Genomic DNA, 17,266 nt, shown 5'->3' with positions numbered 1-17,266 from the left:
AGCTCATAACGCGAAAAATAAAGAAATAGGAAAAAAAGGAGAAGAAAAGAAGAAAGCGAACGAAGACAGTGGAAATCGTGGGTCAACTCGGAGTAATGAAAGCAGCTTTCTTTTTTATTGTCCTCGCTCACGCCTTCACCATCCGCGCATTCCACTTCAATGCAACGGCATAGTAAAAAGTAACTACTCGCCTGCCAGCCTTTAGAACGTAGCAATCATTGCTGTCGCGTTCATAGTACTCTTGCATATTATCGCAGTGACTGGAAAGAACATCGTACGTTTCGCAAGTGAGCTTCGTTGGTACCCATCCTACGTTGTACTCGTCACCGATTAGTAGCTTCAAACGAAAAATAATTATATAAATTATTTTTATATATATATATATTAAAATTATATTTAGATTAAATTATTATTGATCATTATTTAATTATATCTAAAGAATTTTTTTCAACTTAATTTAAAGATATTTATGTAATAAATTAAATTTTTATATTAAATTAAATATTTATATTTAGCTAATAATTTATATATACATATATAATAAATATATACTTATACATAAGATATTTATTATAACTTCATTTAAAAGGTATTAATTGCAATGTGAAAATGTTACTTAGACGGAATTAAATTCGTAGAGAAGAAGAAAAAAAAGGAAAATGATAACTCTTCCATCAGTGTCTCAAATAAAAATGAAGAAATTTTTCCTCCGAAGTTATCGTTGACAAAAGCTTACCAATAAGAAACAACCTCTCGAGTGTTGATAAGCTGCGTGTATTTCGTCGAAAAAGTGTTCAGCTAAATATGGATTTCTATCAGGATTCACATTCGTTGCGTATTGCATATCCACCAGCAGGACCTATAGTGTTTCGATATTTTAACCAGTCGTTCGAACATGCAAATAAAGAACAGAAAATAAATTAAAGATGATCGAAGACTTCAATTAATTTTATTAAGAATTTCATAATAATAATAACATTAAGGGAGTGTCCTGAATTGGAATGTTCTAAAACAGCGTCTTTTTCTGATTTTTTTAGAAGGGAAAGGAAGAACTAAAGTTATTGAATTTTGAGATATGGTTTTATATATATTTAATGAATACAAAAAAATTTTTTTTAAGTATTAAATTATTATATATCTTTCTTCTGGGCGAACTAAACAACGGCAGGAAAAATTTATTTAAATAATTGTTATAGCACCTTAAAGTTCTTTTTTTTTAAATCCGTCAAAATTTTTAATTTCACATTTTTTCTGCCGTTGTTTAGTTCACCCAGAAAAAAAATATATAATAATTTAATCCTTTTTTGGTTTTCCGTTTCAGTCTACAATTACGAGGTGGATCTTCCCGCCGATTGAAGACTGCAGCCCATGAAATAGGTTTAGAAAGTCTGTTACAATTCTTCTTTTTACTTTAAAAAAAAATTGTTTGTATTCGTTAAATGTATATAAAACCATACCTCAAAATTCAATAACTTCATTTTTTTCTTTCCCTTCTAAAAAAATTCACAAAGAGACGCTATATTAGATTATTCTAATTCAGGACACCCCCTTAAGAAATAAATATCCAGCGACATCCGCAATAACAATTGAATATTATACTACTTTATCGTATACTGATATTATATTCAAGCATATACAAGCATATTATATTATTATTATCTGTATACTACATTTGCGTATGCTATAAAGTTGAAGAATAACCATTCCTAAAATAAGAAAATGTGTACCAAGGAAAGCAATCGGCTGTGTGAAAGAACCTCCTTGTCATAAACGTGAAATCGGATGTACAAATAAATAAATAAATAAATATTATTATTATTACTATTCTATTGTAATAAACTTTATTTCAGAATGAAATACCTTCAACGTTACAAAATAGAAAATTTGTATTATTTGAAATCTTCGCGGATTTTTCCAGAAAATAATATGTTTCGTTACGATTTATCTTAGATTAAATCAACGCTGATTTTAAGTGAATTTTGAATAAAACGGCTGTAAACTATTAGTTGGAAATAAAGTAGTAAAAACTACAAAGGAACGTTGGCTGAATTAAATTTTAGAGTTTAACGGGCTACAAAGGAAAATTCATTAAGGAAATTCCACTGTTTTTCGTACCTCGATTCCCATGTCGTCGTAAATCGATTGCAGTTCAGGCCCGACAAGTTCCAATAATTGCTTCCTTTCTTCGATAAATTCTGGAAATATTAGAAACAAAGAAAAAGTGTTATAACGGCGTGACCCAAAAAGGAAAAAAGGATGTGCAACAAATATCGAACCAGAAACATCGATAAGTAGCATATGCGCGTATAATTTTACTTGGAACAATTTGATAAAGCTTTCGGTTCTCCCCAAATGGAAGATATTCGATTTTTAATTCTGAAAATGATTTTATTCTAATCGCGAAGAACATAAAAAGTGCAGCTAAGTAAATTGATATAAAAGTCAGGCAAAATATCTGCGAGACTGTGCAACTCTTTTATCCCTGTGCAATAAATTTAATTTCTTTGTTAAATGGAAAAAGGCAATTTTTTTGGTAGCGATAATTTTTACGAAAAGCAAAGAGAATATCTCTTCTAGATTTATTTCTTCACTGGTAGAGAACAGAATTTTTTCTTTATGGTCTTTACTCCTGGACATCGTTCTTTCATTTTCTTCGCACGTAAAAGCTGAACGATCCTGAAAAAGCGGGAATTCTCCGGCGATAACTCTTTAAAGAAGCATCTTGCAGATCCACGTTTATTGAAACAGCTTTGCACAGAATAGTTTTCGTAGCTCAGCCCATATAACAGAAGTAAGGAAGAGTGCGATAAAATAAAACGATAATAAAGTAGGTGGGAACATCGAATGAAAGCACTGGCAGGGAAAAATGGACAATTTTACAAACAGACAAACAAATAAACGGATCGATAAACTGGTTTATTCAACTATTAACAAAGTTTATTAATTTCCCCTCGTTGCCTTCACCGGTTCATGCGAGCAGAATATACAGTGTGGTGCAAAAGTTTTCCATCATTTTCTCTCCAACATTCCATTTTGACATGTCAGAGAGCCGTCAGACTATCGATATACAGGATAGATCATGTCACGCTATTAGTTTGAACGAAAGCAAATTGCAGGAAATGAGCAAATTTTTTAAATGGAAATTTTCTTCTTTTTTACATACATAGAATTATCTGCTTGTACTACGAAAGAAATTCTTAGGGTAACCATGGTCGACAACTGGTTAGTTGAAAAGATATTTTAACTATAATTTGATGGAATTTATTATACGTAAGGCAAAGGAAACTTATGTCTTTCCTTGTCTTTCATAATATTCTACTACTAATTTCATTATATTGTATATTGTATTGTATAATTTCATTATATTGTATATTGTATTATATAATTTCATTATATTGTATTATATTGTATAATTTCATTATATTGTATACTGTATTGTATAATTCCATTGTATTGTATATTGTATTCTATAATTTCATTATATTGTACATTGTATTATATAATTTCATTATATTGTATAACGTATTGTATAATTTCATTATATTGTATAATGTATTGTATAATTTCATTATATTGTATAATGTATTGTATAATTTCATTATATTGTATAATGTATTGTATAATTTCATTATATTGTATTATATTGTATAATTCCATTGTATTGTATATTGTATTGTATAATTTCATTATAGTGTATAATGTATTGTATAATTTCATTATATTGCATTATATTTCATTATACTGTATTAATGTATATATAAAATATCTTTCACACTAATCATCTCGACCATGGTTACCCTGAGACTTCTCCTCGTAGAAGTCTCGAGAGGACTCCATGTATGCAAAATAAGAGGAAAGTTTTTATTTATAAAAGAGCAATGCAACTGCAAGATACACGTGCATTCTTGCATTTGAGAGAAAGATATTACCGCGAGTGTGTAGTTCACTTTCAAGCATTTATCTTTCCTCGGTTTCACCTCTCATCTCAACTCGGTTTCACTTTCCCCTCTTGCCTATCGTTTACAAGAAAAACGCTGGGGACTAATACCGTGAACCCTCTGTATATTGTCAATATTTGAAGACTCTCAACTAAAAGGATCAATATGTATTGTTAATACAGTATCGTCAATATTATACAATGATGTGAGAAGCTTGAAACATTGGCAATATTATTAATTGTCTGAGGACACCCTTACATATTGTGCGTACAATACACATGTAATAACAAACAATATTTATTAAATACAACAGTGTAATGTTTTCTTTTATAAAAGACGTGCTTAAATAAAAGAATGAAATGGAATTTCTTTGATTCCAGAGTTTTCAACAGAAGAGTGGAATGAATTTGTTTATCCAAATACTTTTGCACACCAGTGTATATACATGTACGTATATGTATAATACATTCAACATTCGTGACAAGTATACAGGTATCGAAAGGAAATAACGTGTATGTACAGAGAGAAACGCATTCGTCGTCTAAAACGCAAGCAAATTGATGGGCTACGTATACCTATGGGATCAATATTTTTATATTTCCATAAAAATTAAATATTAACTTTGTTAATCTTTTTAATCACACAATAATAATAATAATAAGTTAATAAATAAAAATTAATAAATATAATAAAATGAACGTAGTAAATAAATTATAATGAAAATATTAAATTTATTGGTATTTCTAAGTTTTATTGTTAGATGAAATTCGATGTGAAAAATCATGACGTTTAGATTATTTATTCTTAAATATTTCGAATGAAAATTTGTATTTTATTATCCTGCCAAGGTTTACGTAGCCCCTTTCAACAGACAGGTTCAATAAATAATTGTGAACAAAAATCGACAGCTACACAAGCATATCAAAAGACGAACACACGAACTGAGAAAATAATTAATTGGTCACATCGATTCACAGAAATAAATATGCACGCTAACATATATTGCACGATTTATTTTATAAATTAACAAACGAAGCGTTTTGTATTGGTTTAACCCATCAGACACCAAAGATATTTCCAACAAACATTTTTCTTTTCCTATTTAGCTTCTTTTCTCTCGTTTAATATAATATTGGAAAGAAAGAATGTGAAATAATCATATTCCCTTGTTTCCACCTTTCTCGTTTACTGTTTGCAGCCACATTAACCATTAAAAAAGATTGTTAGAAACGTGATCGAAATTGTTAATTAAACTCGACCAGAGTTCCTGTGAACGTTTTCCTCTTCTGCTTTTCTCATTTAAAAACCCATTAATAAATTCCATGAATCAAAAATGTTTCATTTCTGTATTAAGCAAATAAATGGGAATTTTAAAAGGGAAGAAGCATTATTTATAAATATATAAATGTAATTTATCCTTTAAATATTGGTGCCTGATGAGGATACACGTGTTACAAATAAACTCATTTCTTAAATGACACATTTTTCTGCTGCTGCTTTTCAAAGAAATCTTTTCACCCTCTGCTCTCCTTCAAATTATTTATCAAATGCAAATCTCTGATCTTACAATTAAAGAAAACGAATTCTGCTTTTTCAAAGAAATCTTTTCACCCTTTGCTCTCCTTCAAATTATTTATCAAATGCAAATCTCTGATCTTACAATTAAAGAAAATGAATTCTGCTTTTTCAAAGAAATCTTTTCACCCTTTGCTCTTCTTCAAATTATTTATCAAATGCAAATCTCTGATCTGAAGTTAAATGTTTGAGTTAGAGAAAAATTGTCTAAAGCAACAAGTGCAAAGACAGTGATGTATGGTGATACTAAAACGTAAGTAACTGTATTTAAAGGAAAACGTGTCATTTAAAGGGAAACAGACATAAGCAAGTCAGAATATCGATAAAAGAATGTGATTAGCAGATAAGACCATTCCGTTCTCCAGCGATGAAGATTTTAATGAGCCTCGGTGCGGGCAAATTTTTAGGGGGTGGTCCACCCCTAATCACCCCTGCGATAAGTTCCACTTCCAAATTCATCTTGGTGTCGCCTTGGCCTCGCAATTCAGAGCAGCATTCTCCCCTTTGTGAAGGTATTCTAAAGCTCAGACTGATGCAAAGTGATTAAATGATTAAATGGTTGTCGTATGACGAGGCAGGGTAAACTTTTAACGTGGACACAATTCCATCATATTTCAAGTTTCATATCTTGGCATATATTTTGTGAGAGTAAATTTTTAATGATGAAAAATCCAGGTTTATGACAACAGAATATTTCAATGTTAATAATACAATAGGAATTTTCACGATACATATTTTATTAATTGTTCGTAATTATTCGTCGTAGTAATAAAATTCAAATATATATAATTATTCTTCACAAGCCATAATTATCGATTACGAATGTGTATAAGAATTTTACATATTGAATTTTACTCGTTTAACATATTTATAAATTTGCATCTGAGACAATGGCAATCATAAATTTATCGTTTTAAACAAAGTTTTGTTTTAAATTAATAAAATTAATAAATCAATATAATATTAATATTTAAATTAATAAATTTCGTTTTAAAAATAGAATTAATAAAAAGATACAGGGTGCGCCGTTAGAATTCGGACAGAATTCAATTTGTAGTTCCCACCATATTAGAATTCAGATGTTTGTGCTGATTGACTCTGAAGTTAGTTAAATATGTCAATAAGTCTTCTATAACCTCAAAATGACAGAACTCGTTAAGCAAAACCCGGAATACGATAGAAGAGCGGCGATTATAGAAAGTCTTCGCGCCGGGAGAACGCCGGTCGAAATTATAAAATTCTTTAGCTACCCAAGATCGACGGTAATTTAATTTTGTTGTGGGCAAAACCAAATTTCCAGCAAGTGTTCACGTTTTGAGCGTTGTCTCAAGTGAGGGCGACGTCATGCCTCCGCACTTCTTCCAAAAAGGCGAAAGAATCACAAAGGAGGTTTATTTGGAGGTCCTGAAGACAGTAATAAAGCCGTGGATGGAAATTACGGCTTCTGGAAGGCCGTATTTATTTCAACAAGATGGCGCACCTGCTCACACAAGTCATCTTGTTCAAAATTGGCTCTCTGACAATGTGGACATGTTTTGGTCGAAAGATTTCTGGCCTCCTAACAGTCCCGACCTAAACCCATTGGACTATTACGTGTGGGGCGTTATCGAGAGACAAACTAATAAATGCAGGCACCCCAACGTCAACTCCCTACGAGCTGCTATCGAGTCAGAATTCGCGACAATTAAACGCGACCAGTTGAAGTCAGCGTGCTCGCGCTTTAGAGCAAGAATAGAGCAGGTCATAGAGGCAGAGGGTGGTTACATAGAATAAAAGTTCTCAGCAAGGACCCTTTAAATGAGATATAACAACATTTTCATGTGTTTTTGTGTATTGACTTAAATAAACAACTTTCTGCACAAAACTTCTTTTGTCCGGATTCTAACGGCGCACCCTGTATATTGAATCAGAAGAAAATAGTCTTTATTAAAAGAATTACGATGCCTCGATTATTCAATTAATTTTCATTCAAAATTGTTGTAAAAAATCATCAGGAAAATTGGAAATAATAAAATAATTTACAGGACACTATTATACAATCCAGTCTATAATAAACAATAAAATAACGCAATAAATAAGTATAAAAGCATGGTATAAAATATTAGATATTTTATACTAAATAAATAATCACCTCTATCTGTAAAGATTCTTCTTCCTTTTCAAGATTTCTTCTTTTCTCTGCTAATATTTCTCTTCTATCTGCAGTGATAACAATAGAAACAAACTTTCTTCTGTTCGATAATCTCTTTAAACATGGACCCCCATGGATACTATACAACTATACAACAGTATATTTTTAACGTCTACATATATAATTATATTTCTCTTTCAGTTATATTTCTCAAGTACAACGAATTATATTCGCCTGTAATATCGTTTCTTCATAAATTGATCAGTTTCTTCCTTTTATTTTACCGTTTAATCCTTTATCGTTTATTCTGCTTATAATTCCTCTGTTTATACTTTCTCCTTTTCGTTAGGAAATTATTTCATTTCTTCCGCTTGTTTTCAATTAAATATTAAATCGACGTTACAATCCATAAAATCGAAATATTCGCTTTTCATAGCTTCGTTAATATTTTAAAACATCGAATATCCCTTAACATTAACAATGATTTATAATAATCTCTCGTATTAACCTTTAATATATAATATATATAATATATATAGATGAATATATATATATATATATATATATATATATATATATATATATACTCTCAGTCGTCAATAGAAATACGTACAATCGATTCAATCTATTAATAATCAATGTATGTCGGTTTTTAATTTAATTAGGTAACTTTGTTCTGGATTGTCCTCGCTTTGTCTTTGTTCCTTGCTCCTCTTCGCTTATCTTCTTCCTCTTTATTGTACTTTCCTTCGAAGTGATTCCCTTTGATTTCGTTTCCTTTTTTTTCTTAAAAGTTTAAAACTTCCTCAACTTCTAATCCATTCATTATTTTCTTTTTTCGCTTATTTTTAGATTTTTCTTTTTTCTCTCTTTCCCTCTTTGTACTGAATTTATATTGCTGATTTATGGTCCTAGTCAAATGACGAATATCATACTCATGTTCCTCCTGTTCGCTCGACTTCTCCTCGTTAATTACGTTGAACCCATCTCTTTACTCTTTTTTCGCTATTCTGGTGATTCTGTAACAGAGAAACGAAGCAACTTGCTCAGACCTCATTTAGAATTTCAATGTGAAATTAATTGAAACGCGCAGCCGGATGCTATTAACTCTCAAAGGAAAGATAAGTCGTCGATCCTTCAACTTCTGGATTGCAATTTATTATTAGTACAGTTATGCTCTGCGTTATAATAAATTTTCGGTGTATTATATCGGAAAACAGCGAAACGGATAAAATTACCACTCGCTATAATAAATTGATTTATTAATTAATTAGATAATCATGGTCGGATGTAATTATACGGTTTCATAGGAACGTTCACATTCATCGATGCGTTCGAATTGTTTATCAAAATGCATTGCTAGTCGAGTTTACGCTAATATGCGATACTTGGTGAAAATGAATTTCCATAATAATACTGTCTGTACTTATAACGTCAACAATGCGCGCTGCATCTCTTTCATCCACTTGGCAAACTCAATTTCCATTTATCTATGCTGAATAGAATTTGCCACACGCGGCAACGTAAACGCCAAGCTATCGGATTGTGAAAAACAGAAAATTCCACTGAATGTAAAATTAGAGGAGCAAGTAAAAGATAGAAAGGAACTCTGGTTACATCGATATTTATCTTGAAGAGGAGAACAAAAATTGCCAATGCTACCGTTAAGAAATACAAACTGCAAGAAACGCTTCTCCTTATTTCGCCATTTGCCGCATAGCAAGCCACACTAATCACTTTAGAAACGTGCTTACGCCGTGGTTAAGGGACAATTTAGTTTCTAGCAAGAAAATTTATTACTGCTAAACATATTACTTACGATTTAACAGCTCTTCGACCACGTGTCGTATTTGGCGTAAACTCGATCATCATGTTTATAAGGGGGTGTCCTGAATTAGAATGTTCTAAAACAGCGTTTTTTTGTGATTTTTTTCAGAAGGGAAAGAAAAAAACGAAGTTATTGAATTTTGAGGTGTAGTTTTATATATATTTAACGAGTATAAAAAAATTTTGTTTAAAGTAGAGAAAAAAATTATAACAAATTTCTAAGCCTATTTCTTGGGCGTCTTGTCGCTGCAGTCTTCAATCGGCGGGAAAGATCCACCTCGTGATTCTTGATTGAAACAAAAGCCAAAAAAGGATTAAATTATTATATATTTTTCTTCTGGGTGAACTAAACAACGGCAGAAAAAAATTGATTTAAATAATTGTTATAGCACCTTAAAGTTTATTTTCTTTAAATCCGTCAAAATTTTTAATTTCACATTTTTTTCTGCCGTTGTTTAGTTCACCCAGAAGAAAAATATATAATAATTTAATCCTCTTTTGGTTTTCTGTTTCAGTCCAGAATTACGAGGTGGATCTTTCCAGCCGGTTGAAGACTGTAGCCCATGAAATATGTTTGGAAAGTCTGTTATAATTCTTCTTTTTATTTAAAAAATAATTTTTGTATTCGTTAAATGTATATAAAACCATACCTCAAAATTCAATAACTTCATTTCTTTCTTTCCCTTCCAAAAAAAATCACAAAGAGACGCTATATTAGAACATTCTAATTCAGGACACCCCCTTAAGAAATAAATATCCAGCGACATCCACAAGAACAATTGAATATTATACTACTTTATGGTATATTGATATTATATTCAAGCATATACAAGCATTATAAATTATTATTATTATATTATATATTATTATTTAACCCTTTTTTGGTTTTCTGTTTCAGTCAACAATTACGAGGTGGATCTTCCAGCCGATTGAAGACTGTAGCCCACGAAATAGGTTTAGAAAGTCTGTTACAATTCTTCTTTTTATTTAAAAAATAATTTTTGTATTCGTTAAATGTATGTAAAACCATACCTCAAAATTCAATAACTTCGTTTCTTTCTTTCCCTTCTAAAAAAAATCACAAAAAACGCTGTTTTTGAACGTTCTAATTCAGTACACCTCCATAAGTAGATAAGTATTAGGTCGTCCGAAAAGTTTCTTTCGTTTCATGAGGAAATAATAGACGCGCAATATTTTCTCTTTTAGACTGTTTTATTGAGTCACGCGTGATCCGTTTTGTTCTATGAGAACGGTAGATTGAAACACAAAATGTTGTGCATCTATCATTTCCTTATGAAACGAAATACATACATAAATATATATATATGTACATACATGCATGTATTGGGTTGGCAACTAAGTTGGCAATTAATTGCGGATTTTGTCAATACCATCTAATAACAAAATCCGCAATCACTTAGTTGCAGACACGACTCTACAAGCTCTTAGTATTCTGCGCGCATCGATAGACGTAGGAAACGTAATACTCATGATACAACTTCATATCTTTTGGAATGTAGTTAAAAGAGTAGAAATTTGATGGAAGATTATTACATTCTACGCTTTCAATTTTATTATGCGCGCATAAAAGTCCGGGTAATGTATTGGGTTGGCAACTAATAGATCATGGATTTTGTCAATACCACTTAACGACATGTCATATAATATATTTAACTAAGGCATATTCTATGAAAAATAAGTGTCCATATCTTCTTCCAAGAGAAGTTTGAGAAAGTACATTTACACCGAAAAGTCTGTGGGTACCTGTATTCTTCCAAATACCGTGGGTCTCTAATATTGATAAGTCATTCTATTTGATATAGACAGTCGCAAAGCGTATACACCAAGTGTATATACACACTCCGAGCGATAAATTTAGCACTGACTAAGGTAGAAGTAAGATTCGAACTGCAAATTCAAGAAGAGAGGCATGGAATTTTTATAGTTAACGCGAGTGCTCAAATTGATGGTCGTGCTGATTCAGACAACGTGAGCCGATAGACCTTTGCGTCACGAGCGTAGCTGGAAGGTGCAGTATCTTGTTGAAGATAAAAAAATTGCTGCTCGCCCTTAAGCGTGTCACGAGTACGTGGTGAGACAAATTCCTGCAGCGGAGCGTTATGATCGTGCAAAGCGTGCGTACATTATTTATTTTTTTAAACATACGCGCAATAAGATTCGCGTGTTTCATTTTCAATTCATTACATTTCAATTCATTTTACAAAGAAGAAAAATTCTCTGGTCTGCGAATGCGTTACGTATCAAACGCTAGTTTCGATAAATCTTGGACGTGTGACGATGTGCCTCGTACGTATTGAACATTAGCATGATTATCACGACATAATTGAAATGTGGACAGAAGATCTCAGTGTCAGGAGTACAAGAGATTACACGAGTGACGCTGAGATCGGAAATCCAGGTCAGATGAGACGGCGGTCTATTATACTCGAGGTGCTGATGAAAGATTGCTGGGGAATTTGGTTAACGAGCAGTTCTGACGAACAATTATACCAGGTTAAATCGATCCGTTCTAATCAGATCCATTGATTAACGAGATTCGACGAAGAAAAAGGGAAACGAGTCGTTTCACATCCGAGTGGCTCGTTAAGACGGAAATTCCTGGTGCTTCGCAGTATTTCAAAGAACAGTAATATCTTTGTTGTTTCATCGATGCTTAATTGCACGACAAAATCCGAGATATCTGTGCGATCCACTAATCGACAATGTAGTTTAACACGTCGACTGCAGTGTCGCCCATATTCGGGTGACGGCAAAGTTTTTGTTCAGACCATGTCATCCTTATTCGGGTGATAGCCAGATTTTCGTTAAGACTGTGCCACCCATATTCGGGTGACAACAAAGTTTTGTTAAGGCCACGTCATCCGTATTCGGGTGATAGCCAGCTTTCGTTAAGACTGTGTCACCCATATTCGGGTGATGGCAAAGTTTTTGTTGGGGCTGTGTCGCCAATATTCGGGAGACACCAAAAGTTTTTAGTGTACCGCGTCGCCCATATTCGAGTGACAACAGAGTTTGTGCTAAGACCGCGTCACCCACAGTCGGGAGACACCAAAAGTTTTTAGTGTAACGCGCCACTCGTATTTGGGAGATAGCAAAGTTTCTGGTCGGGTTGTGTCACCCGTATTCGGGTGACAATTATTTGACTACTTGCGAAGGATCGTCGTAGGTATTTGAAAAGATATTCCACAGGAAGTAATCAAACTATTGAATTGTTATAAAAGTAATTGGAAAATGGTTTACTAAGAAAATTATTTAGAACGTAAAACTTTGAAGCATTCTATACAAAGCTGAGTTTGGTCGAGACAATTTGGACAATAAGTTGTTGTTTTCTTTAAATTCTCCCGTGTCTTTGATCGGTCCGTTCGACGTCTTTTATCCGCATAACATAGTTTGCATGAGCGTCTAATGCTTCTTCCGGAATCATTTTTCCGAACGGCGATATTATGCTGACTCCATCGAATGCAAGGATTTTTTATATTTTCAGACAACCCTAATAATTTTGCAGCTAATGATTCTCTAAATTTTCTAATATTTACATCCTTTCTTGTTGCAATTTTCTGATACAAGTAAGTTTATTATTTCGTCATCAACGAACAGCTCAAACACATCATATGTATTGACATCGCCAGATAATTGTCTAATGAGGCCGTCTGTCTCGGGAAAAGGAAATGACTTCTGTCGACCACTAAATTCATTCCATTCACCAAATTGAATTGTACTTCCCTCGATATCGTCAGTTCTTCTTTCTTGCTCAATGACCAATTCTTGTAAAATCTCGTCAACAGTATCTTCGTTACATTCAGTATCACTACGATTGCACTTATCAATATCCAAGTCAGAATCAGACGATGTAATTCTATTTATATTTCTATTTCTAGGAAATCTGGTTTCTTCCTCACGCTACTATCCGAATTTGTGTAAGCCTCGTGAAAGCTTTCTTTTTCGCTGCTATTTCACTCACTAAGAAATAAGTTTTCCATTTCTCTTTTCGACATTCTAACGAATTAGGGCAGAGATTTTAAGTTATCTAAAATATCGATGGGAGTCTAGCAGAGTACGCTTGGTACAGTAGCACTCGTGACCTGAAGGAGATTTCGTTGAAAACACGCGTGGCAGTCAACGTATTACCAGCCTGCGATACGAACGAACGAGAGGAATTAATTATTAATTAATAAACATTACTTACAAATGTTGAAAATCCTGATAATCTTCTGAAAGTTTGTCGTCTTTTTACGACTCCTGTTTTTTGTATTGTCTATTAACAATATTACTACGTTTACTGTAAAAAGGAGACGGCGATCTATTCCTGGAATATCGTGGAACAATTAAAATTTTAGTATTTCGATGTTTTGTAGCGCCGTGCTTTTTTCACGTAGTTGATTAAACCAAACGTATCTATAGCAGAAACTATAAATACTCGAAAGCAATAAATGTTTTCGCAATCGACTGCGCGAAGACTGTTAAAAACTCCAGACAATTTACACCTACACGGTACACAATACCCGTCTCTTTTCTAAAGCGAATATTCGTTTGGAGGAGACTTTCGGAATTTGAAAATTCCCATTCAAGTTGGCGAAATAAAGGAAAATAGATTACAAGAGATACATAAAGCAACGTTGATTAATTTTTGTCTGAGAAATTACAGAAGATGCAATGCCTTATTTTAGATAAATATTAAATCCAAGAAATCTGTAATAATGAGAAAAGTATGAAGAAAAAGGAAGCAATTACAAAAGGGGGGCATATAAAAAGCGTGTCGACTAGTGAAAAGTGAAGAAACTGTGAAATAGAGGGTAAAGAAAACTTAGTAGAATGTGTCTTTAGTACCGTTAGCTGGACTCATTGTTCTTCTTCCCACTTCGTTCCTTTCTTTCTTCCTTTTTATTTTTTCAAGCTACATCGGAGAAAGTTTCAAAAAGCGTGAGATAGAAGTTTCGAACAATACATTTCTTTGACAACAGTTTAGCCAAGTTTCAAATACTTCGTTCATGGCTTTCTATTTATACCTTTGCAGCATTTTCATCGATTCTATAAACGAGTAAAAAAATAACATTTTGTCAATTTATTAGCGAAACTTGTAAGAAGCGAACAAAACTTTAGTTTACATTTATTAACGCTAGAAACACCAGTCGGGTCATTTTGACCCATTAGCGAATCGATAAAAGTTACTGGTTTCGCTAATAACTACACCGCACACTTTTATGCAAATTCATATTTCTAACTGATTTAAAAAAATGATTTAAAAAATCGTACCTCGGTAAAAAATTGTTCCACCTACCAGGTATTATAGATATCATTATACTTCATATTTGATATATTTTACATATTTCTTTGTATTCTGTGCATTTCGTGGAATTTCGCAGTTGCAAATCTGCCATGAATTCATGGAAATTCACAATCTACTAATAACTACTCGAATTTGGATATTTTACATATTTCTGTATAACATATATATGCTGCACCTAATATGAAATTCAACGAGTAAGTGAGAAACTCAATCGACGACAGAATAAAATATTTCGTTAAAACGAATGGACAGGCACATTTGCATTTCAGCTTTGCTTGGAAATCTGTCGTCAAACGCAGTCGATCGTTGTATCTGAAAGCTTATAAAAGTTTTCGATAGGCGATATTTAAATAGCGAAATGTTCTAGCGAAGATAAATTGAAAAATATTACTTTTCCATGAATTATCGTTAAACGTGTTTGTTTCTGAGTGGTCGAAAGAAACCTACCGTTAAATTTATTTCCTTCTTAATGCAATTGTAACTTGTTTGAGCAATATGCATCATGTCGATGATGCTGTTATTGGCGACGACGATGATACAGAACTACATATATCGTGGCGACAATTACAAAGGAGACAACGATAATAAAAAATGTGTCCGATGTATTCGTTGTTTTGCTTGGGATCACGAAGAATGCGCTTTATGTGCATCATTCACACGTTCAACGCGTAGAAAACAAAGGAAATATTTCTTTGTTATTTTTCATTTAAATAAACATAATACCATGGCCTTTTTTTTATCAAAACAACTATGCATTCGTCGTAGTAAAAATAAAGATTCTTGAGATTTCTTTGCTTCCGCTATTTTTCCAGGTGCACGTTCATTACATTTTTTACCATAACCTCGAAACATTTAATCTTTCGCATAGTCTATTAACACGCACGGTATCTACCGATTTTATCGCGTTTCAACGTTAGTCTCGTCGAAGAAAAGAAAGCACGTTGCTCTTTCTGAGAAGCTTTTAAAATCAGATGTCTCGTACCACATTCCGTGAATTGTTGCATCTTTATCGTAAACGCATGAAAATCAGCAGCCTAATCGTAAGCGTTTAAGTACTTTCGTGAGCCAGTATAAATGGTCGATTTAAAATATCGATCACCATTTAAACTTTCATATCGTCGTCACCTACTTTACCTCCCATCGAATTCCAGACCCATCTATCCCTCAATTTATCCATTATACTGTATAATTTCCCTTGAAAGTTTCCTCGATCAATCTAGCCGCGGCGCATGGAAATACGAAAGCGATGATAAAAGGTAAAAACGAGCATATTCTCCTCTAACTGTTTTTCAATAGAGACTGCATTTTCCGGCAGGTTGCTACAAATGAAATATAAATCGATCGAGCACAAGCTGGAACCGCACTGAATAGCAATGTTGTGCAAGCATTTCGCTGCTAATTCACGGATCGTTCGATCGCCGTTTCATTCTCTTTTCAACGAATCACAGTATCATCGATCCAGCAGCCTTTTATTTTTATTTCTTCTGGCCAATTATTGAAAACCAGGCTGTTTTTGTCGTCAGTGGAATTTGTTACCGGATGCCAATCAACCAGCGTAGATAACGTCAATTATTCTCTCCAATCGACGAAATAATCCTGTAGTTTGGAAACCTACCTCTCGTTTCATTTTTTCCCTTTTTTATATGAACATTTTTTCTGCCTATTTAAATCGTATCTACCGCTTATGATCATTATTCGCATTTTTGGTATTTTAACACTTTACCGACCGCTAGCGGTTCATACGCACGTCCGATCGGTAGCTCAGGCGCAGATTCTCCCTGACGCTGACTCTGTTTCGGTTTAGACTCTCCAATACGATTCTTTTCGTTCATCGCGAACGATATGTTTTTTAAATTGGTATAAAACTGTGCGAGCTTGCAAAGCAACACAACTGACATAACTGAGCAAGGTACCTTAGTATTAAATAACAAATTACTGCTCAAATAATGAAAAAGATTGTCGGCGACAAAAAGCAGATTAATAAACTATCGGTCGGTAAGTATGGGCGACAAAAACCGATTAATCGGTTACCGATATCGATCGGTAAAGTGTTAAATTCGATTTATTAGATTTATTCTTGATCTTATTTGCCTTTTTAGGCATCTCAGTGATTTCTATATTTTCCGTACTGGGTAATTATACGTTCGATCGCCAGGAATGTGGCAAGTTTCGCATCTTGGTGGATCCTTTTGTTCCATTAAGTACAAGTGTGTTATTCTTGTGCGTCCTATATCGTTTGTTCTCTTCTACTGAGAACACTTTTCTGTCTTTTCTTATTTACATTGCCCATGATTTTGTCCACGTTCGTTTCTTTTCCCTTTTTCCATATCGAGTTTCTCTCTTTTTTCTTTTGTTCACTTTTGTTACGTCTTTCGCGATATCTTCGTATGCTACGACTCTACTTGCTCCACTGTTTATTTATCGACGCATGGCTTCTGCTAATTCATTGCCTCTTATCCTTGATAGGATGGTAATCGTGAAATAACA

At 33.1% G+C, this 17,266-nt stretch overlaps 2 protein-coding genes across 2 annotated transcripts in view; both read right to left on the bottom strand.

The window, feature by feature from the left end:
- LOC132914570 (chromatin modification-related protein MEAF6) overlaps positions 1 to 17,266 on the bottom strand; it is an 84,202-nt gene that overhangs the window by 27,816 nt on the left and 39,120 nt on the right. The gene's annotated exons all lie outside the window — the stretch shown is intronic.
- Positions 1 to 17,266, bottom strand: part of LOC132914554 (protein qui-1) — a 44,498-nt gene that overhangs the window by 11,619 nt on the left and 15,613 nt on the right. Inside the window, exons 2-6 of the mRNA XM_060973753.1 lie at positions 7,645 to 8,663; positions 5,864 to 6,042; positions 2,116 to 2,195; positions 737 to 859; positions 192 to 337 (exon numbers count right to left, since the gene is read on the bottom strand). Of these exons, the coding sequence (XP_060829736.1) occupies positions 192 to 337; positions 737 to 859; positions 2,116 to 2,195; positions 5,864 to 5,972 (458 nt within the window). The 5' untranslated portion in view covers positions 5,973 to 6,042; positions 7,645 to 8,663. The remainder of the gene's footprint in view (positions 1 to 191; positions 338 to 736; positions 860 to 2,115; positions 2,196 to 5,863; positions 6,043 to 7,644; positions 8,664 to 17,266) is intronic.

Source organism: Bombus pascuorum, chromosome 15, assembly GCF_905332965.1.
Source record: "Bombus pascuorum chromosome 15, iyBomPasc1.1, whole genome shotgun sequence".
Classification (NCBI taxonomy): Eukaryota; Metazoa; Arthropoda; class Insecta; order Hymenoptera; family Apidae; genus Bombus; species Bombus pascuorum.
Note: the sequence above shows the minus strand (reverse complement) of the source record. Positions and strands in the feature narration are given on the sequence as shown.